Raw genomic sequence first — 22934 nt, forward strand, 5'->3', positions numbered from 1 at the left:
TCAAGTAAGCCTCGCAGATGGGATGGAAATGGAACTCTTACCTGAGCTCAAACACAAAAATGAAGTACACAGCAGATGGCAGTGGTATTTGCTACACGGGAGGAATATGGAGGCACTGCCTATGCATTAGTGATGGAATTAAGAAAGCAAAGACTGGATTTAAAACTAGCAAGGGATGTGAGGGGCAACAAGAAGAGGGTTTTTTGAAGTAAATCATCAGCAGAACAAAGACAAATGAAACTTTGGCCTCACTGCTCAGTGGGACAAGGGACCTAGTGACAGAGGACATGGAAAAGGCTGAGGTACTCAGTGAGTTTTTTGCCTCACTTTTTATTTGTAATGTTTACTCTCAGGCCTCCCAGATCCCTGAGTCTACAGGCATATCCTGTGTGAATGAAGCAATATCCACAGCAGAAGATCAAGTTAGGGAACACTTAATCAAGTAGGACATACACAAGTTCCAGACAGGGTGTTGAGGAAACAGGCCAATGTTACTGCAAGATTGCTCTATATCATCTTCAAAGAGTCCTGGTGATTGGGTTCCTGATGACTGGAAAAGGCAAATATCACACACATCTTCAAGAAGGCAAAGGAATAGGAGCTGGGGAATTACAGGTTGGTCAGCCTAATTTCAGTTCTCAGAACGATTATGAAGCAAATCATCTTGGATTCATGTTCAGGCACATGAAGGACAAGAAAGTGACTGGCAACAGCTAGCATGGATTTACCAAGGGCAAATCATAACAGACCAACGCGATAGCTTTCTATGACAACATGACTGGCTCATGGGAGGAAAGGAGAAGGGTGGATATTCTTTCTCTTGACTAAAGCAAAGCTTTTAAGACAGTAGTATAGACAAACTGAGAAAAGATGGACTATAAGGTACATTAAAAAATAGCTAGAGTTCTGAGTGCAAAGAATTGTGATCAATCCTACAAAGTCCAACTGCTAGCCAGTTACTACTGGCCTCCCTCTGGGATCAATACTGGGGCTAATACCATGTAACATCTTTATCATCTGGATATCACACGGAAGAGAATAAATTTGTGTATGATACTAAGTTGGGGGAGCAGTCAATACAGTGGAGGGCAGGGCATCTATTCAGAGGGACTTACCAAGTCAAATAAATGAGTTGACAACCTTGGGAAATTTCACAAAAGCAAGAGCAAAATCCTGTACTTGAGGCTGAGTAACTCCATGCAGCAGTACAGGCCAGATGCCAAACTAACTAGAAAGCAGTTTTACAGAAAGGACCTGGGGGCTCTGGTGGATGACAAACTGCGTGTAAGTTAACAGTGTGCCCGAGGCAAAGGCGGCCAGCCACCCACTGGGCTATATTAGCAACACTGTAGCCCCGGGATTGAGCTTCTGTTCAGCACTTGTGAGATCACTTCTGGAGTACTGTGTGCAGTCTGGGGCTCCCCAGTACATGAAAGTCACTAGCAAAATGTAGTCAGTCCAGCACATGGTCACCAAGACAGTTATGGGCCTGGAGCACATGAAGCACTGATAACGAGAGGCTGAAATAATTAGGTTTGTTCAGCCAGAAGGCTCAGAGGAGGTCTTAAGCTGTTTTCAATTACCTAATGGGAAGGCACAGAGAAGACAGAGCCAGATCTTTCTCAAAGGTGCACACTGATAGGACAAAATACATCAGACATGAGTTGAAACAAGGGATTTTCTGATTAGGTATTAGGAAAAAAAAAATCACTGTAAGGATAGTTAAACACTGCAACAGGCCACCCAGAAAGATTGTGAAATCTCCACCCCTAGAGATATTCAAAATTTAACTGGATAAAGCCCTGAGTAACCTGATCTAAGTTGGTCCTGCTTTAACAGGAAGTTTGCACAAAACATCCTCCAGAGATCCCTTCTAACTTAAATTACTTCATGATTTTGTGGTGAGACTAAAATCCTTCAGCAATGTGATTTCACATGCGTAATAAGTAAGATCTATTTACTTTAAAATTATATTGACATAACAGAATTATATCAGAGCATGACCTGTGCAAAAAAAAATTTTTGAATCTCTTTAGAAATGAGAGATTTATGGTTTTCTTGTAAACTAAAAAGACTAAAATAGAATGTACTATCTATGTTTGGCTTACAATAGTAGAGAACAAACAAAACAAGAACTGTACCCTGCTTATTTTTATATTGGATTTTACTCTTTTTCCCTTTTTTAGCCATATGCATATAATTCCTTCAGACTACTATCAACCACTCCAAAATATATATTTAAATATTTCTAAGCTTAAAATAGGAATTTTCAGAAAGTAGTAGAAAAGTGCCCAGCTAGAACATTATTAAGGAGCAATATCCAAATATCTCAGAAGAAGGTGTACAATACCTATGGTGGTGCAATTTGGAGAGACTTCTCTATTAGGGAAGTTTCTGCCCATTCTTGATAATGAATGGCTGGTTTATGGCCAAAAAAGCAGGGATTTTTTTCTTACTTTTTATTACAGATTTATACTTCAATCACTTATATACATACATATGTATGCATGTGAAATACAGCTGTGGATGTTTTTGATGGTTGCATGTTAAAGAAAAACAAAAATGTTACAGCTGCAAGTCAAGAACAAGAAAATATATACATCAAATATCTCCTTTTAGACAGTCTATGCAATACAAATACAATACTTCTGTGCACATATATACATCAACAATCTCCAGTTAAGTTTTCAGAAACTACCTGTTCCACAAAACCTTGCATCCTTCAGTGACAATATGAACAGTGCTTCCTAAACATAAATCTATTCAATAAGTAATTTTTTCCTGTTAGACACAATTTACTCCATTATTTTCTGTGTATTTTTCTGCACTGACTATAGACCCAGTAACTTCTGCATAATTTTTTTCAGAGGATATCCCATTATAATAGCAAAGCCCATAAATTAACACTTCATTTCACAGTTGTGTCATATCCTTGCCCTCAGTTTAGACACTGGTAATTAATAGGCAAGATTTCTATGTGCTCTCAAATTCTAAGTGATCATTTTGACACATTTAAGGCTTCTTTTATTTTTTAAGTGCTTATTATTTAAAAGCACAGAGTTAAACACAGAACTGAGTTTCCATTAACCTCATTTTTTTTTGTGCAAGCAGACAGCACTTTGTGTCTCAAGTTGGGTAATCTGCAAATGAGAAAAAAATGTTGGTTTCATATGAAAATCTGGGTTTGTATAAATGGAGTTATATTTGAACACTGTGAAAAAGACAGAAAAAAATATAGTTCTTTAAGGTAGTATTCAAATACTGAAATAACTGAAATACTATTCTTTCTCCTCCTGTCATGCCTAATCCCATTCACCTTGAACTTTTCTACTTCTGAAGCACATACAGCAAAGGTCCTAAAACAGCAATAAACTCGTAAGAATCTCATACTTTTTTTAAAATCCAGTGTTAATATTCTTTTCTTCTGGACTACTGCTAATTACAAACAGTGTTGTGATGAAGCTGCACACAATGAATTTTCTTTTTTCTAAAAATAAGTTTTTATTAAAATAATTTTATTTATTCATAACAGAGATAATCCTACTAATGCATTAATTTGTCAGTAAATCTGTCAGTAATTTATTTAATTTTTCACCATGTTGTTTATCCATTTATTTTTATCAACTTGCTGTAGATTCTCAATTGTTTTGAAAAATCTGAATAACTTTGAGACCTGCAAATTACATCCCATTACTATCATCTACTTCTCTTCTTGATTAATAAAAATTAATATCAGGATGTAACAGTACTTTACATATTCTTCAGTCAAGTTTTTTTGCCTTTTGAAAATCATCTAATTGCCACTAGATATGGCTTCAATAAAAAGTTGCCTTAATCAGATTGCTCTAAATGTAATGTTCACAAATAACAGTCATTAAAATAAAGGAATGCAATAGTATTTACTCACCGAGTGTAATATGTCACCGCTTCCATATAATCCCCAATAGCAAAGGCTTCATTGCCCTTTTCCTTTTCACGAATAGCAATAAACATCTTTTCTTTCTTTGGCATGCCTAGAGAAAAATATTCATACATAATAACAGCTAACAACTTGCATAGATGTTATGAAAACATTTTCAGCTAAAATACATTGAATGTCACGCTCTAGATATTATTTTTAAAAATTGTAAAGAACATAGCTTATTAAAACATAAGTGTGTGTTTTATTTTCTATAATAAAAGCCTAAATTCTTATGATACACATATAATTTAGAATACAAGATGGAAGTGGTTTTTAAATTTATATTCAGTAATGATCAAAAAGCTTATACATTCCAGAGGTCCCTACTCAACTGCTGGTAGCAAACAGACCTTTGTTTATAATAGCAGAAGTATGTTTTGTATATTTACTGAGCTCTCTCAACCTATATGTAATATAAATAGTTCATCTGATCTTCAATAGCAAGACTAGATTTTTGTCAAAGATGGCTTCATTTTTGGTTGACATTGTAAGTACTATATTACCTAGAGGGGCTCCAAACCAAAACAGACGCTTTTTCCTCTGGAATGTGCTTTTTCATTTTGTGTGCACAATCTTTTACACAGTATTAGAATTAAATAAAAATTATATGCTTCTAAGTCAATACCTGTTGTATCTATTTTCTTCTCAATTACAGGTAAACTTGGTCTAGTAAAGAATCTTGCTTTGGAGTTATTTTCCTCACAGCCGTCATCAATTTTAGAGCACTCCTTTTCTACATCAAACCTTAAATTAATAAAAATAACAAATATAAGAATATTGCACTGCATGACTCCTCTGCTAAGAAAAAGACATATATATTTTCATTATAAACCAAAGGAAATCAGAGATTAAGGTGATCTGTGTTCAGTCATCCATGACTAGTTAGGAAAAAGGTTTTAAACATTAGTTGTTTTCCCTGTGTTGTTTTTTTTTTTGTGCTTCTCCATGTACATATACTCCTCTCTTCCACCTCCTTCTGATTAAGAAACAATCACCACACACACCAAAAAAAAAAAAAAAAAAAAAAAAAAAAAAAAAAAAAAAAAAAAAAAAAAAAAAAAAAAAAAAAAAAAAGTTGATAAACTACATGCAACAGGTAAAATTTAAGAAACAACATCTTTAGCCTTAGTCTCAGCCCTGTCAAACATCTGTATTAACTTTTGTCATAAATACCCAACAAATGGTCTCAAAGTGATTACTTTGTGAGAGATTTCAAAATAGCATCTTACATACTTCCCAGCCTACTCTGAAGTGGCTTTTGAAAAAGGTGTTTAGGATTTTTTTTTTTAAATAAATATTGTTGCCATAGTCCTAGAGAACAAATGCAATACTCCTATACCATCCAGAAACAGTAAACTACTGTTCTATTTAGGACTTAATGAGAAATAGCCTTTGCTTTCCACAATAATCTTGACAATAGGAGTAATTCCTATTTGCAATAGGGTCATAATTCTGAAAATTTATGCAATTCAAAATATTTTCAGATAAGATGAATTGTGCTCCATTTTGCTTCTGATCTTTTACAAGCTTGCTTTTAGCATTTTACTATAAATTAACCATATTTCAAAATAAATGTTTTTAAAATATGAAATGAAACCTTTTTGGTTCAGAAATTTTCTAAAATGACTTGATGATTTTGAAATGATATTCAAAATGTTTTGAAAACAGGATATGCTTCAAACCTGACAATTTCATTCAAACAACTTAGGTTTCAGAACATAAATATTACTCAAAATGCATACATTCTGGTGGAATATTCACAAGCTACTTTAATGTTATTAGTATGCCAAAGCACTTAGAGATTGAGCACATATATTTGATTACAGTTACATATTTGAAATATAATAGAAATATATATATTCTATATTCTATAATACAACAGAAATAATATTTCAAATGATACAGAGGAAAAGGGATGAAAGAATAAACTATAGTAGAAATTATTTTTGATAACAAATTCCATTGATCCACATTGAAACAGAAAGGCCCCAATTTCTACTACACAGATACCTAAAACTGATATGCACTAAAAACTGATATGCACAACTGTTTGCAAGAACAGTGACTTAGGCAGAAAAGGCTTTTGTAGATTTTTTTGAGATATTGAAAGTGTTTAATCACTCAGACCCCACAGTCTTTGGATTTAGCTCCCCATCTGCAGCACTGGAAACCTGTGCATCGTCACTCTGATTCTACAGCATTATATTCCAGATTCAAGGAGTTGGAAAGAAGCTGCTATTGTGCTAAATAGAGAAGTACGGGCATCCTCTCTACAGAGCTCCACAAGTTGGGGCACGAACGGTAATATGCTATCATTACATGATGCAGAAAATACCTTTGTATCAGGGCTCCACCCACTCTAGAAGTAAGTCAGGTATCGTCTGAAACCTGACGACGTGTAACTGCACTTGAGCAAACTAATGCATCTGCATCAAGCTTATTCTTTGAAGGTAATGGGACTTAGTGCAAGAATAAAAATTCATCAAATTTGTTTTTAATTTAAAATTGTGGCTTTAGACACACAGAAGATAAAATTTACAAATATGTATTAAATAAACTTAGAAATTCTTTCAAAAAGCTGGTAAAGCAACCTATTTTTAGTTCTGTGTTTCTGTGTACCTCTCTAGATTTTATATCTTAGATTTAGAAAGAGAAAATGAGATCTGAAACAAGATTACTTTTTATTTTCAGCTTAAACAAAAGGTATATATTAACTTGTTTTCAGCAGTTAGCACCATATTACATCATTTGCATTTTAACAGAATACTTATTATGAAAAACCTAAGTTTCATTGAAGAGCTATAATTCTGTGAAAATGTTGACCTTAATATTATGTTTCTGGAAAATACTTTAAAAAGCCTAACAACTGTGTTTTATTATTACATAAGTAAATAAATATAGAGTTTAAGCCCCCCCCCCCCCCCCCGATAAATATAAAGGATTTAACATACTTGTCCCATTCACTGTAATCCCGTGGTATATTTTTCTTGTTTCTTTGTTTGTTCTGCAAGTTTTTGTTCTGAAAGAGAAACAGCCAGCCTGTAAGACAATTATTAAAAGAGGAAATTCACAGCCTATTTGTTCGTTCCTGCAGTGCAAATGGCTTGTAACTAACACTGTTTATGACTAATCACAACATAGTCTCGTAAACTTCATTCCTCTTGCTTTAAAGAAAATCTTTTATGTAGTTGACATACTATATTCTGAGGAAATCTTCAGTCTCGCACTTTCTCTCCACTGCCCTGTTAGATGTCACAGAAGTGCTGGATAAAACTTTGGACAGGAGACAGCTCTTCTTAATCGGGATCTTGTGTTGCCATCTGTCAAACCAGTCCTTTCAATACAGCAGAGGAGGACTCTATTCACTCTTGGGAAATCCCAATCTTGTGATGAGATGTTTGACACAAGAGATTGAACCACTAACCTCATTTTAGGCTGGCCATTCCTGAGAGAATGGAATACACAGGTTCTGATAGCCCCTGAAGCCCTCTATACAAATGTAACATAAAAGTTTGATTTGACTTCAGAATGGTTTCCGTACTTCCTTCAAATATTTCACACTTCTGTCAAGCTAATTCTCAAGATGATTTACACTCATTCTACCTTCTAAACAAGCTTCATCATTAAAATTTGCTTTACCCAAAATTTATTCTTCTTCCAAAGATCAGTCCCAGTAAATGATTTAACTAACCAGTGTCTCATGTCCTATGCTAATGGAGCTTGTTTCCATGGCTGGCACCTTTGGCATCTTTTGTACCTCTGTCATGAGACCATGCTTTTGAGACATCCCTCCCTGCTTGCTGACTCCAACAATACCTAACAACAAGGTGTAGTTCCAAACAGGCACTCCTGGTGGCACAGACAGTTCAAAATACTGCCCCTTGCTCCGTCCTGGCCGTTCAACCTTGTTCTTTCCCTGCAAGCCATTGCTCATGGAGTTAGATCATTGTAATTGTTTGTGGGGTTGCAGACTGACACTCATCTGCGTTCCAACAAGCAATCTGATAGAGTTTACGGAGCATTCCCTAAATATTTATACCAGTGCTGCTAAGTATGTGATAAAGTGGACCAAAGAAACAAACCATAACTTCTTAAACTAGCTTTACAAGTGGTGACACTGTAACAAGGAAATACTTCTACAGATCAATTTATATAATGTAAATGTATTTATTCAGGCTATCTGTAAACTTTTGGAGTATATGAGTTAGAACTACTCTTAATGTTCTTGATCTTTCAAGAAGCTAGATAAAATGACAAATACATTTAGGGATTAATGCATGTTTGGAGGTGCTGATTCCTAAATACGGCTCCCTGGAATGTGACTATCGATCTATGTATCATGATGTATATTGTGGACTCATTTATTAAATATGAAATCTCTTTCCAGAACAGAATTACATAACTTTAATAGAAAGGCAGACAGCAACCACAAAAATGATGAAACTCTCAGAAGAAAACTCATAAGGTATTTACATTAATGCAATCGTAGCATAGGGAGAGAACTGCTAGTTATTCCTTTTGTGGAACAAGATAGAAATGTATACCCAAAAACGCACAAATCCTCAAAATTCCAGGTTTCATATTCTTGGGACCACAGTAATCAAGCTGCAGCTCCAGCAGTTAGGAATTTCTCAATCACTAATATTCCATCCCATCCAAGAGCATTTCTTGAAAAGTTTGTTTTCATCCTGTTTCAGCTTTTCCCTAATACTTTGTATTGTAAGCAAAGAACTACAACCATTCTGCCCCTGTCATTTTTTTTGCCAGCATTCAGCATGCACAGATCCCACAGACTTTGAAGGCCAGTGAACAATTCCATACTGTCTTTTGGAAGTGAGTATCTCTAAACCCATGCTTTAGTGCTGCCCTGGAGAGAGTGAGACAGCAAAATTAATAATTAAGCACTGTGGACAGTTAGGAACACACACAGTCAAGCTGGTTCCCCTGTCCCCTTCTATTTTGAAGCATAGATGTAACAACAAAGTATTGGGCAGCTTGAAAGGAAAACAGATAAGACAGGTAAACTTCCACATTATCTAAAAGAAAGAAATAATGCATAAAGTTCACTCTTTATCTACTGATTTGTGGACAATCTTCCCCGTAACTTTATGACAACAAGAAGAGCTATACAGAGATATAATCTATTGGCAGTAAATTGAAACTGTAACTACATTTAGTATCAACAAAAATATCTAGATGCAGAAAAAACAGATGCCTTCATTTATCAAACTTGTACCCACTGGTATAATACACTGATTTAAGTAGGGGTCATTAAGGGTTTTCAGGATTGACTTCACACAAGATAATTGGACTTTTTAATGCCTCAAGTCAACTAAATAGACACTGTCTCCCACCAAATAACACACACATTTAATGGAAGAATTATAAATTTCTCCTGTCTGTTAGAAAGAAATACATCATACCAACTTTATTTTTGAGATCATGTTACAAAATTATGTGATCCCAGTCTAAAAAAAAAAAATACAGTACTAAATGATTAGTAAAATATTTTTTAAAAATATCAGATTACACAAAGTTTACCAGTAAGAAAAAAAAATAGCAACTTAAATGTATTAATCTAGTGTTTTTGAGTTTTGATATTGCAGGTGATTTATTGTACACTGTGCAAAAAGCTTCCATTTACTCAGTAGTGGTACAATTGTACTGCTATATGAAAAACGGATTTCTAAAACTCAATTTCAGGCCTCCCTTCCTTCTTTCAAATAAGATTAAAATTATTTCTGAGACAGGCTGCTTGGACAAAAGGAAAGGAGGTAATATACAACAGACAATGCATAAAGCTGTATCTAGGTTTCCTTGTTAGAAAAAGAATTTTATTATCTAAACCTCCTATGGAGAATAAAAATGATAAAAACTTGAACTGAAGGCTGTTGTACAGTTTAAAGCCAGACAGAAAAAAAATCTGCATAATATTTTGCCTTTGAATGAAGATCACATCCTCTTCAGTAAAACTGTATATCCTAGATTTTAAGCCTGATAACACCAGTTTACGCTAATATTCAATTTCTGGATTCACTGAGCTTACATAGTATTTTATTTACCATTTTCTATTCTAAGAAACACTCATGTAGGACATAAACCAAGAGTAATCAAGCTACAGTGGCACTCTTCATCTCAGCAAAATAAGAGAGTCGAGAGGAACATACATTGCAAAATGTGAACTAGGACAAATTAATAAAAAAATTAATCTCAATAATAAGCACTTATAAAGCATTATACTGGAATTCCCAGTCTCTTAGTATCCCAAATAATGGGGAGTTATCCCAATATCTTGGTTGGGTGTCTAAATATTAGCTAACAGTAAGAAGTAGTTGCAAGGGAATTTATAGAGTTTTTTGCTTCTGTTTTTTCTGATTATCAGAATAAATCTCGTAAGGAAAGGCTCAATGAGTGAAAATTTGTTCAAACAAAAATTTCTGATTTTAGAAAAATCTATGATTTACTTTTATATAATCTATAACTTACATTTGTAAAAACATAGCTTTAGAAAACTGAAGATACCTTATTAGCAGGAAGAGAGCTGCTAGAACAACGAATGGGAGGCAAGTTATCTTGTCTTTCATGCAGTGTATCTGTTTTGGAAAACTGTGATTTATAATCATCTTCATTCATTTCTGCCACCCAGCTCTGAAAGGAAATAAATAACACATCTAATAGAATCATAGAATCAGTAAGGTTGGAAGGGACCTCTGGAGATCATCTAGTCCAGCCTCCCTGCTCAGCAGGGTCACCTAGAGCATGGTAGACAGGGTTGCATCCAGGCGGGCCTTGCAGATCTCCAGAGAAGGAGACTCCACAACCTCTGGGCAACCTGGTCCAGTGCTCCGTCACTCTCACAGGGAAGAAATTCACCCTCACATTTGCACCTCAAAGTACTAAAACAGATATTCTTCAAAGTCTGCAATGATCCTAACAACTATCCCCATAATGCATTGCTCCTAATGTGGGGGAAAAAAAATTAAGATTAGGCTTAAAAAACCCTTAAACATAAACCAATTTTCCTGACTCTAGGCTAAAAGGGTTAATTCTTTCAATCCATCTGCTGATTCTAGGTGTGATAAAGACGAACTCAACAACAGTTCTAACAGCACCTTCCATTACTGGTTACAACCATCATGGGTTTTTAGAGACAAAAAAGAAAGGAACCATTATAAAATATGCAAGGAACTAGAGGTGACTTTGATCTTTCACAAGAGCTTAGAGAATCTTCTTTAAGGGAGTGGAAATAAATTTTCTCAAACAGAAATAGTATTGTACGATTAGAACATGCTATAAACAGTATTTCCTCTAACTTATCTTAAAAATATAGAAAGAAACAAAAAGCATCTACTTATGTTCTCAAAGTATGCTGCTTTCCATATTGTGAAAAATGTATTTCCTAAAAGTAGTTATAATTGTTTTGTGCCTTTTTGGATTAAAAGTTATTTACATATAAGTTCTTTCAAGTTATAATGGAAATTAGAGATTCAGTGGCATTATTTCAAAAGAAAAAAACACAGACTCCTCAGATTAATTCTTCTAGCAAATACATCTCAATATGCAAGACTGATAACTAAAATGCTATACTACTAGCAAATAATCACATGCTGTTTATGCTTAAGAAGCTGAACAATCATCCAAGATTGATACGTCAGAGTAATTACAGTCTCTATCACTAAAAACTATAAATTAGAATTATACTGCACCATTAGTTCACCATTAATTGTTTCCCATTCTTCAGCAGTAAAATCAGAGGCTGTGGCTGCAGGTTTATCTTTTCTCAGAGCTCTGCTCCCTGGGTGCAAACACTCAATACGCTTTTCACAAAATAATGTAAGATCAGGATAACATCCCTCCTCACCAGACCTTTAAAATAAAGGCATAGAATTTAAAAGTTAAGAAAAGAACTGAACTATGCTGCATTACCCATAAATCTCAGTATTTCTAAGTATACTACAACGACTGCAGAACTATTCAGACTATATACAGACTATTCTCTGTAACTGAATTCAGCTACACCTAATTGCATTTTGATGAGAAACTTACAACTTAACTTATAACCACTTTTTAAGGATACACATATACAGTTCAAAAACTATCATCACAGTACTAATAAAAAAAAATTGCTCTTCTTAATTGCTAAGCATGACATGAAATTACCACAAACCTTCAGGCAAGATGGTTTCATGACAAAACCAAGATCCAGTGGAAGCATTTCAGAAAAAGCTGGCATTAAATTACTTAAGCCTGTCTGGTGGATTAAAACAGTACTTATCATTTGGACACTTTTAACACAATTTGTCAAGACAAATAGAATATATAAGCTGAAGTTCCTGTGAATTTTACAGGACAGGAATATAGTTAATAACAATATTAAAAAAAAAAAAAAAAAAAAAAAGAAAAAAAAGTAAAGTTTACCTTAATACCCTGAGAATCTTTTCTAAGTGTTTAACATCTGTGCATTTCTCAATGAATTTGTAGTCCAGATGACCAATAGGTATTTGATATGTCTTAGTTGTTCCTTGATCGAACAAAGATGGTACTGAGTCATCACCCATAACTAAATATTAGAAGAAAACAGAGTGATTCTTTTGGCACAATGTTAATGTAAAGAATACTCCTGTTCATGCTTCTAAATATTTTCTTATGCAAGCAGACCTATTGCCAAAAGAGAGACATTTTAAATTGAAGCCCATATCTCACAGATTTCTCCTTTAGCAGACCTCTACTGATACACATAACATTCTATATGAGATGTCTTTTGGAAAAAGAACATGTACAATTCTACTGTATAAATGTTTACATTTGGAGCTACCACATTCGCATTTTTTCCTTAAACACAATGTGAGATCACTAAAAACTCTGGGAGAAAAAAATGATTCTCACTTTATTTCTTAAAAGCAAAGATTCACTTTCTGATAAAATCCAAAATGTCCTCCTCCATTTAATTGCAAAATATCCAATGACATCTCTCTGATCAAAACTCATAAAAAATACTTTGTCAACATCTTTCCTTGACCTTGAAGGCATCTTCACTATGACTGACCATGTTTTTACTTAAATCTAATTTTTATTTTGCTTCTCTGCCTTTCTACTGTAGTGCTTCATTTACTGCATACATCCAACCATGTCTTTCACACCTCTTCTCGATCAGCATACTCATTCTTCCTTGGAATCAGTAAAGTTGGAAGGGACCTCTGGAGATCATCTAGTCCAACCTCCCTGCTCAGCAGGGTCACCTAGAGCATGGTAGACAGGGTTGCATCCAGGCAGGCCTTGAAGATCTCCAGCGAAAGAGACTCCACAACCTCTCTGGGCAACCTGGTCCAGTGCTCTGTCACTCTCACAGGGAAGAAATTCCCCCTCACGGTCAGGCGGAACTTCCTGTGGTTCACTTTTTGCCCATTTCCTGTTGTCCTGTTGCATGGGACAACTGAAAAGAGTTTGTCCCCATCCCCTTGACACCCTCCCTTCAGGTACTTACAGACATCGCTAAGATTCCCCACCACCACCTCAGGCTAAAGAGGCCCAGCTCTCGCAGCCTTTCCTCATAGGACAGACGCTCCAGCCCTCTGATGATCTTCATAGCCCTATGCTGGACTCTCTCCAGTAGCTCCATGTCTCTCTTGTACTGGGGAGCTTTGATTTTCTCTGAAGACTCGAGATAGCTTTTGTTCTCATGTTTTATTCCCTGCATACCCCTCTAAAAGGACAGTCTTGTAAGATGTGAATCCAGTGACTTTATTTATCTCAGTGCTTTACCTTTTTACTTTAATATGTCTCCTCCTGTCAAAGTCAAAATGTGACACCTTCATTGGGGATACACCTTCAACTCATAGAGAGCTCTTTCAGTCCCCTCAGGGACTTCCACATCCTTTGTTAACCATTGTGTATAAATACCACGGTCTTGTTTAAAATTCTGAACAGTAAACTGGATTCTTTCACGCTAATGGATCCAGGTTATGTCAGCTCTTGTAGACTCCCATTGATCTGCTGGGAGAGAGACAGCCTACACTTCAATCAACTTAAAATGATACGGAACTGCAGCCCTAGCCTGCAATCCCACAGGCAGATAAGCCAGTCTAATCAGTTACTGGCATCATTTAGGTAAGGCTTGCCCTCCTCTTTTCTTACTCAGAGCTTCACAGGTAAAATCCCACTGGCATTCACCAAATTATCCCATTTTATTTCATTTTCAAAGTTAGTTGGCCATCATTTTAATTAGTTAAATCTGCTCACAAAGAAAATCAATGAAAATGAAAACATAACAAAATTAAAGAAAAGATCAGTATAAATTCTGCATTTTGATGTGAGAACACTGTTAGTCTGGCTTGTGGTTTCACAAAGCCATAGCTTTAAGGTGAATTTGGAGCGCATGAATTTTATGGAGAGCAACACCTAAGTAATAACTCACTGCTGCTAAAAGAAGCAAGCTTTTGCTTTCCTCTGTTCTGCACTGTTCCCAGGCATACAGTTCTGCTTCACCTTTTGCACAAGTTGCAGCATCCTGCAAACCGCTTTCCATGAGTGAGCTATATTCAGAAAACATTTTGCTAGCACAGTTGTCTTTGATTTTGATGAACCTATTTGGCTTACAGAAGAGTCCAATGTCAGCAGATTAACAGCTGGAGAATATTACTTATTTTAAGCAAGCATGATAGGGATAGAGGAAAAGAAGCAAGATCTTTTGCTTTTTTTCCCAGAGGCAAGATGTTAAACCAACTCACTGTATCTTCTCAAATGATAAGCTTTGTCTTCTCTGTAGCCAGAATAAATCTAATGTTTGTCTTTCCTCACAAGCTGTATTTTCTGGGTCTCAGATCATTTGAACTTACTTGGATCTTTTCCGTAAATCCACATCTTTGCTGAAGCAAAGGTCTTCAAAGCAGACACTCCCTGCCTCCCTTGGTACTTTTTACTTTGCTACCTACATCTTTCATTCCAAGCTCTGTGGAGCAAAAGTTGTTCCTCTTTATTTGTCTGTGTTATATAGCACTTGAAATGATCAGTTATTTTCAAGCTAGCATCACAGAGGCCACTAGTAAGTGATGACACCTAGGTATTGCTACAAACCTAATCAAAATAATTGTGTTCTAGTGTCCAGCATAATTACCCATATTAGACCTTGGCAAACAATGTTTATAATACAGCATCACAATGTGATAGCTACATATGACCAGTTATTATCCAAAACACAGGTTTTTGCCTCACTAGTCTAATGCTTCAGTACAAAAGAAAGAGATAACGTGCACGGAGAGACGGACTAACACAGGAAATAAGCAACAACCTTAAAGAAAACGAGCCCGAAGCAGCCTGCAGCCCCCGCCCTGGGCAGCCCCGGGGTCCCCGCTGCGCCCGCAGCGGCGCCGGCCCGTGCCTAGCAACTGTTGCTATGTACAACATGGCGGCCGGCGCCTCGCCGCGCGCACGCTACCCGGCCGCCGCGGTGTGGGGGCGCCGGGCCGGGCGGAGGGCTGCTCTCCCCGGCCACCCCCCGGCGAGGCTCCCGCAGCGCCGCGCCGCGCCGCGGCGGGGCCGCCGGAGCCCGGCACCCACCTGCCAGGTGCGGCGCGGCCGCTGGCAGCCGCACGCGTCCCGGCCCCCCGTCGCCTCAGCCAGGGAGGCTGCAGCGCATGCGCAGCTGGCGCCGCGGCGGAAGGACACAGCGCCCGCGCCCTCCGCCGGCCGCGCCGCCTCTCCCTTCACAGCGCGGGGGCGGCGAGAGGCGGCCGCGGGGCGGCGCGGCGGGGCCCGCTCCTTACCTCTGTGCTTCCAGCACCGATTCGTACGGCCTGAAGTGCTCAAACCTACTGCTGTTACCATTAGCTTTCAGGGTTCTTGGCTACAACGAAGCGCTGCCCCCCAGACCGCAGCAGGGGCCCTTCTCTATGTGAGGCGAAAACGGAGCGCAGCCAAGCTAAACTCGTGCACTGCCTCCGACTGGCTTACTCCCACCTCTGGTAGGACCCGTGCTTCCCTCTCTAACGAGCAGTTCCTTTGCTTTCCTCCTAACCAGCCATAATCGTTCCTTCCTGTCGTGCAAGCGTACAAAGCAGAGGCTTAGCTACAACACTGCTAAACTGAGGTAAACGTTTTTACCAGGCAGAGGTCTCGGTCCGTTTGCACCTACTTCGAAGTCAAATGTGTCTAGTGTACACATTATATACAGTACACACAGTAATTGTGTATACTTGGAACTTAAATACCTGTGTATTTGACTTCCAGGGAACAACTTGGATAAGAGATGTGAAGATCCTAACAAACACCTCCAAAGCTAAATGCCTTTTCTCCCTAACACAACTCACTGTTTCTATTCATTTCTGAGCTGTAACGTCATCAGGCACTCCACAACCAGGCCATCTCACCAGATCGATAAAAGTTAAACATGTATTACCTCAACATTAAGTGCATCCTTAGCACTACCATCAAAATTTGGATTTGCAAGCATTTAAGGACACATCTGCATCACACACAATCCAGCAATATCTTGTAAAACACTTCAGTAATTATTTACTATTACTTAATACACATTCCAGATAACCTAAAAGATCCCAGGAGTATTGGCTCTTCAATATAAAACAACCATCTTAAACTTTTTATTACAAAGGCCATATGGATTTTCAGTAGAAAGATCCTTGTATAAATAAGGCTCCTGAGAATTTACCTGAAAAGCAAAGCATGATGTTACTTTAGTTTGGGACCACACCTGAATTACCTTTATATTACAGTCCTACTTCTTTCCTTAAGAAGCAAGTCACAAAACAGTTCAGCAATTTCTGCTCACACACCGTTTCTTAATTTTTCTTTGCTTCTTCACCCCTTGTTTGGGATGATGATGATGATTCTTTAAAACTTCTTCCACAAATGGGTGCTGGAACCACTGGCTCTAAAATCTTCTGAGTCTTCCTCTTCTGAAATCTAGATACTTGTTTCAGATCTAACTTTGTTTAACCTTTCCTTTATTTTCAGTGGAATTTACACAATCCAAGGTTATTTTATGTGATTCGTTTAAATCCAAAGAATGTTTAACACAGTTAAAAAACAACGTTTACATGAGAGTCATGAAAACAAGGTTAAGTGTGACTTAAAAAGCTAATACAATACCACTGAATTTAAAATACCATTGCTATACACTCTGACTACAGTTTAAGACAAAACTTTAGAAATGTATTACTGAAAAGTATAATGGGCAAAATTTAGTACCACATTAAAGTTTAATATTTCAAAATCCTAAAACACAAAATACGTATTTGTACACAAAAAGATTTACAGAGCAAAGTTAAGCGAAATACTGTTATATAGAACTGCAATAAGAAGTCACCATATCTTCAGCTCATATCACCGGGCATCAAAAACCACCACTGTAATAGTACAGTTAAAGGAAAAAAAAGTGAGATTAAAAAAGAAGATCGAGGAGATGAAAAGAGAGAAGGGAAGAGAGACTGCCCAAATCTAAAACTGCACGAAATCACACAAAAGCATTTTGTAATTTCATTTTTAATTAACCCCACAACACTTTCTTTTTGTTAAAAGGCCATATTATAGCAACCTATAGCAATATAGGACCCAGAAAACTACCATGCCTTACTATATTTTGCATTAAAATAAAAGGAGGGAAAAAAGAGGGAAAGTACCAGGTTAAAAAAAAAATACAATTACATTGTCTAGATTTCCCTATAGTAATTTACTCTATTGTACTGATGTAAGAATTTTTCAAGACCATACAATATTTACTCCACTTTTCATTGTGGTTTCATTATATTCCTTGCCTTCACCTAGAGCTTCCAAAATGCATTCACGTGCCTGTATAAAAGGATACATCTTTTTGTCCTTTTCTTGTACATTATTCTGTAGCCACATTCTCGGCATCTGATAGGATCTCTTGCTTTTATTTCATTTTCTGTATGACATTCTGGTGTGATAGAAAAAGAGAAGGGGAACAGGGAAAAATAAAAAGCATTGTTAAAACAACAATACAACTTCTAGAAGTCATAACATTCAAATTCCTATCTGTGGCCAAAAAAAAAATTTTTATCAGGCTAAGAGCTGAACTTAGGTACCATGCAAAGAACATGACTGACAAGCTTCACTTTTATTAAGATCTGAAGATCTTGCTATAATCACCAGATTACAGCAAAGAATCCATTCCACTCTTGATACCAGTGTCTACTAATGAATACTTCAATTTAAATGACAAAGTATTTCATAGACATGTCTCAAAATGACACTGAAAAACGCAAATTTTAACAGCATTTTAGCCTGTCTATAGTTTGATAAAATAAATCTAAGTTTGAATTCTGCACTTCAGTATTTCAAAAAAAAAAAACAACAAAAAAAAACCCAAAAAAACCCCACCTCTCCACAATTGACTAAAGGTCCACAAAGACCTGCCTATGATAATCTGCATCACAAGCACACACTTAGAGAAAGCGTCCTCTGGGTGGGACTTCTACACCGCAGCATTCTCTTGAATTACTTCTGTGTCACTCTGATTTATTAAGCTTTCCACACTGAAGACATCTGGATCCACTATCCTACTATTGACATAATAATTATGAATTTTCCTTTATTAAAATATTAAACATCCAAGAACAAGTAAAAAAAGCAAGCAAACACACACATACACACAGAAATGTCTTTTCTTTACCTCCGCAGATGTAAATCATTGGCTGCTGCTTTGGAGGCTGAACATCCTTCTGTGAATCCATGTTCTAAACAAAACAACAACAAAAAAAAGCACACCAGGTATTTTTGTTATTATTTCAAGATGTATAGAAGCATTTCAGTATCTCCACCTAAAAACAACAGAAGATGAGAGACTTCCTTAAAAATAAAGGCAAACAAATCCTACCTGCATTTGATACACGGAATATCAAAAAATTTGAGTGGAAAGAGACCTTAGGAAGGCTTTACCAGTCTGGTATAAAAATCTCCAAGGATGGAGGCTGCACAACATTTTTTTATTAATGAGAAATTTAAACATTAAAGCTCAATGAATAATATTTTCTTTCCTCCCACTTGCCAGTGGTAAAATCTTGAATATGCTGAAAATAAAATGAATCAGTGCTAGCTAAAACTGATCTGCCGTTTGATCAGTCTAGGGGATAGAAATCTGAGGAACAGACTGCAGGTAAAATAATAATAGATTTTTTTTTTTTTAAGGAGGGGGCACAAGAGAGAGAAGAAAGCCCATCTTCATCATCCTGAAATAACCATATAGGATTGCTAACCTGACCAAGAACTTGATTACCAAGCAATACTCTAAATATTAATGCTCCACTGTAATGGTTTACAGTTCAAAGTTATTTGGAGTCAAATATTCCTTTACAATATCAGACTAAACAGTTACATCTATTCCACAAACATTTACAAAGTTTAAATCAACCAGTTCTAAGCTGCTAATATTGTTGCAACCATAAATTTTATGGCAGTTATTGTAATTACTACAGAGATAGTGAACATTATTTTTCTACTTGCTATAAATCCAGGCTAGAATGCAAGCATCTTCTTGTAGCTGACTGATAATGCCATTTACTGCACTGCTTTTCTGTCTGACATACAGGGCAGGATTTCTCAACCATACGCAGGTGAATGGCCTTCATATTTTGATAATGCTTTCTCATGAGCACAACCCTCTGATGCCTTTTGGCTTAATATTACACTAAGAATTATTTTCCTGATCTTCCAGTTTATGCCAGTATAAATGCAACTATGAAAACCAGGGTGATGTAAGCCTTGACAGAAAGAGTTAATCCTTTGTTTAAGTTTGATCATTAGGTAACAAAGCATTTCATTAAAACATCCATATGCCACTCAGTTCAAGATAACTGATAAACTCTACAGCTTTTCAGCAGGGTTTTGCTCAACCATAGTCATAAGAGTAGCTTGACCATTATATATCAAATTGTCTCTTGTTATCAGTATATTATGGTAATACATAAGGGAGGCTTCACTGACATTTTAGAACAGCAGCGTTTTCTACAGCAGAGAACTAGATGAAGAGGATCAACCAGCACACTTACAGATAAATAACTTGAGATGATGCCACCACTCATTCACCAAAATAATATAGCTGCAGAAGACAACAACGACGTAGAACTAAGTCTGCTACTAAGATACCATGCTTTAGCTAGCCTTCACATGCCAGCAGGTATCACCACAGCTAAAACAGTATCTGCCCAAGTTACCCACCACGGACACAACCAGAACGACTGAGGTACACAGATACATTAAAAGACAAGCATTACCACTGCAACTCCAACTTACCCCAAAGACGTGGAGATCCAACCACCGGTGCGGAGAGGGCGGTCGCCACGCGTACCTGCAAAAAGAGGCAAACCCATCCTTTCACGTCCCCCTCAGAGCCCACGAAGGAGGGAGCGGGCCGCCTCCCTCACACCAGACCGGGCCCTCGGCCCCAGGCAGCCCCAAACCCGCGGCAGCGCCGCCCCCAGCCGCCCCGCTGCAGCTTTAAACGCAGAGGGAGCGCTGGAGGGAAGCCCGCGAGACCAGGCCGCGCCGGGCCTCTCCCTGCTCGCCTCCCGCCGCGAAGGGCGCCGCCAGCTCCGAGAAGAGCAGGCCGAGAGCCCCGGACACACCGCAGCCCCACTCACCCGCACCAGCACCTCCACCGCGCCGCAGGACCCGCCGACGCCGCCTGATGACGTCTCAGCGCGGCGCCGCAGCCGCGGCCGACCCCGCCCCCTCCCCTCCCCTCCCCTCCGGCCCCGCCGGCGGGGCGCGCGGGGCGGAGCTCGCGCTGAGGCCGCTCCCTCAGCAGCGGGTGGGGAGCTGCTGCCGCCGCCGCCGCCGCCGCCGCCGCCGCCCGCCGCCCGCCGGCGCCGCCGGGGCGGGCAGGCGGGTGATCGAGCTCGGAGCGGCTTTTGGGCAAGATGCGTCGGCCCTCTGGTCGCGGGGAAAGCGTGTAACGGAGGATCCGGAGCCAGGAGCTTGGCAGCAGATAAAAGAGCCGCGTTCCCCGAAGGCGAGGGGCCGGGCTGCTGCGTCAGCCTGCGGGGGAGACTCTCCCTCTGTAACGGGTTTTCAACCGCCGCCGCGCGAGAGGGAAGAAAAGACCCTCCAACCCCCTACTTCCCCCCTCCAAAAAAAATCTGAGGGAAAGGGAAGGCTGCAGTGGCTGGTGCGTGGCCCTGGATCATACGCACATACCTCTTACTCGGTGTTTCTTACTTGGCTATACCTGACTTACTGTATATACTCTGAGAAAAAAATATGACACGTCTGAACATACGACTAGAGAATTGTAAACTACGGAGGTGTTCCACCATAAGACTTTCAAAGTATTTTATCTAAGGCAAATAGGTAAAAAATAAATGTTACTATTTTTTTCCTTGTGGTCTGTATCGTATTTTCCATATCGAAACAAACTTGCAAGCACCAATACAATATTACATATAATACAATACAATATACAATATTTCAACTATACTCTCATATTAGGAAAGAAGCTCAAATCTCGACGATTCTAACATGTACTGAACTGAAATAATATACATAAAATTTGCAATACTATTTTTTCTTTGGCTCAACATCACCGATAGTATAAGTTCTGAATATTCCATAGCTATTTGGTAGAATTGTCTGTCTTTGCTCAGTTCCATAAGAATTACGCTTGAAAAATGTTTAACAAATACTATGTTTTGTCAATATGCCAACTTAAATGAGTTAATCATTTGATGGTTACATGCCCTAGTGCAAGGAATGATCTTATTTTTTCTGAATGCTGAACAAGAATTGTCTCCTGAGTGAACAATCGGATGCACTGATGAGTATGAGGGTTTATTAATCATTGTTTATTGACATTGCTTTCAAAAATCACATTCATACCCTGACTTTCAGCTAATCTAGATTAAATTTGAGGAATGAGAAATACCATTTTACCATTTTCTCAAATTTGATTTTAGGTTAAACGTTTAATAAAAATATAATAATTTTAGACAGCTCACTGGATTCTCCATACTACTTTGTATAAATAACCTGCTTTCCTTCAACGTAACTTTTTGAGTGCCAAAATAAAACACATACAAGAAAAACGATATGTGAAAAACAGAGCTATTATTCATATTGCTTCTGAGTTTCTGATACTATTATTTCCTGTGTCTTCGACTTTGTGTGGGTGTGGATGTGCACGAGGAGTTTGAAGCAGAGAAAAAATAAACCTGAATCATGCTTTTCTTTCATCATGCGCATCTAAGTAATATCTAAGTAATTAGAAATCCCATAAATAATCAAATAAAAACAACTGATAATCTTTCTCCAGGTTTGTTTCGTAATTTAAATGCATTTGTCAAAACGATACTTTAAAACGGCTTATTAATTACAACACCATGGAAAAGTCAGTTAAAGTTAATGCCGTGAAAATAAGGTCTCAAATATTAAGGAAGAAATCGCTTGATTGTTGGCATCGTTTAACTGTTCTCTTGGACCTTTACAAGGCTGTCTTTACAAGGTCTTGAAACTTCGGTCCTTTTCCCGGTTTTGATAAAGCACGTCTCCCGTGAATGGACCACTTTTGCAGTAAAACCCGATTTTGATGGGCTGACAAACACTAGCATTAAAGACTCTCCTTACAGTAGCAGAAAAGGGGGAGGGGGAACAGGAGAAAATATGTGAGAGGCTTCCACTGTCCAGTAAAGTAAAATGAGACCTGGGGAAATCCTCCTTTTGGAAAACAGAAAGGGTAAGAAAGCACAAGGGTTTGTGGTACTGGATGGAGAGGATGCGTGGAGTATTTTTTATATTGGAAGGAAATGTGATCTTATTCTAAAGCAGTGTGACTATTTTAATGGTTTTTGTTTGTTTAGAGGCAGTGTTTGCAGCCTTATTTTTTTGTGACTTTTTTTACATATATATATATATATATATATATATATATATATATATACAGCACTTTCTTTCTGGTGTGATCCTTTTGTGTATTGCATCAAATCCCATTATAACATATTACATTTAC

At 37.8% G+C, this 22934-nt stretch overlaps 2 protein-coding genes across 2 annotated transcripts in view; both read right to left on the minus strand.

The window, feature by feature from the left end:
- SPAG1 (sperm associated antigen 1) overlaps positions 1-12519 on the minus strand; it is a 42077-nt gene extending 29558 nt beyond the window's left edge. The window contains exons 1-6 of the mRNA XM_062570460.1: positions 12380-12519; positions 11668-11827; positions 10484-10609; positions 6913-6980; positions 4587-4705; positions 3908-4013 (exon numbers count right to left, since the gene is read on the minus strand). Of these exons, the coding sequence (XP_062426444.1) occupies positions 3908-4013; positions 4587-4705; positions 6913-6980; positions 10484-10609; positions 11668-11827; positions 12380-12519 (719 nt within the window). The remainder of the gene's footprint in view (positions 1-3907; positions 4014-4586; positions 4706-6912; positions 6981-10483; positions 10610-11667; positions 11828-12379) is intronic.
- Positions 12520-16535: 4016 nt separating this feature from the next.
- On the minus strand, positions 16536-20635 carry POLR2K (RNA polymerase II, I and III subunit K). Its single transcript, XM_062568319.1, has 5 exons — positions 20575-20635; positions 20228-20282; positions 18609-18672; positions 17781-17873; positions 16536-17322 (listed from the first exon to the last, which is right to left on the minus strand). Exons 3-5 carry the CDS (start codon positions 18667-18669, stop codon positions 17300-17302), a joined length of 177 nt encoding a protein of 58 aa, XP_062424303.1. The 5' UTR covers positions 18670-18672; positions 20228-20282; positions 20575-20635; the 3' UTR covers positions 16536-17299.
- Positions 20636-22934: the final 2299 nt, after the last annotated feature.

Source organism: Rhea pennata, chromosome 2 (genome assembly GCF_028389875.1).
Source record: "Rhea pennata isolate bPtePen1 chromosome 2, bPtePen1.pri, whole genome shotgun sequence".
Taxonomy (NCBI): Eukaryota; Metazoa; Chordata; class Aves; order Rheiformes; family Rheidae; genus Rhea; species Rhea pennata.

Coding starts and splice junctions, on each gene's coding strand:
- POLR2K (XM_062568319.1), bottom strand. CDS start 18,669: ATGGATTCACAGAAGGATGTTCAGCCTCCAAAGCAGCAGCCAATGATT. Junction 17,874..18,608: donor AATGATTTACATCTGCGGAG/GTAAAGAAAAGA, acceptor CTATCACACCAG/AATGTCATACAGAAAATGAA. Junction 17,323..17,780: donor CAAGAAAAGGACAAAAAGAT/GTATCCTTTTAT, acceptor GTACTATTACAG/TGGTGGTTTTTGATGCCCGG.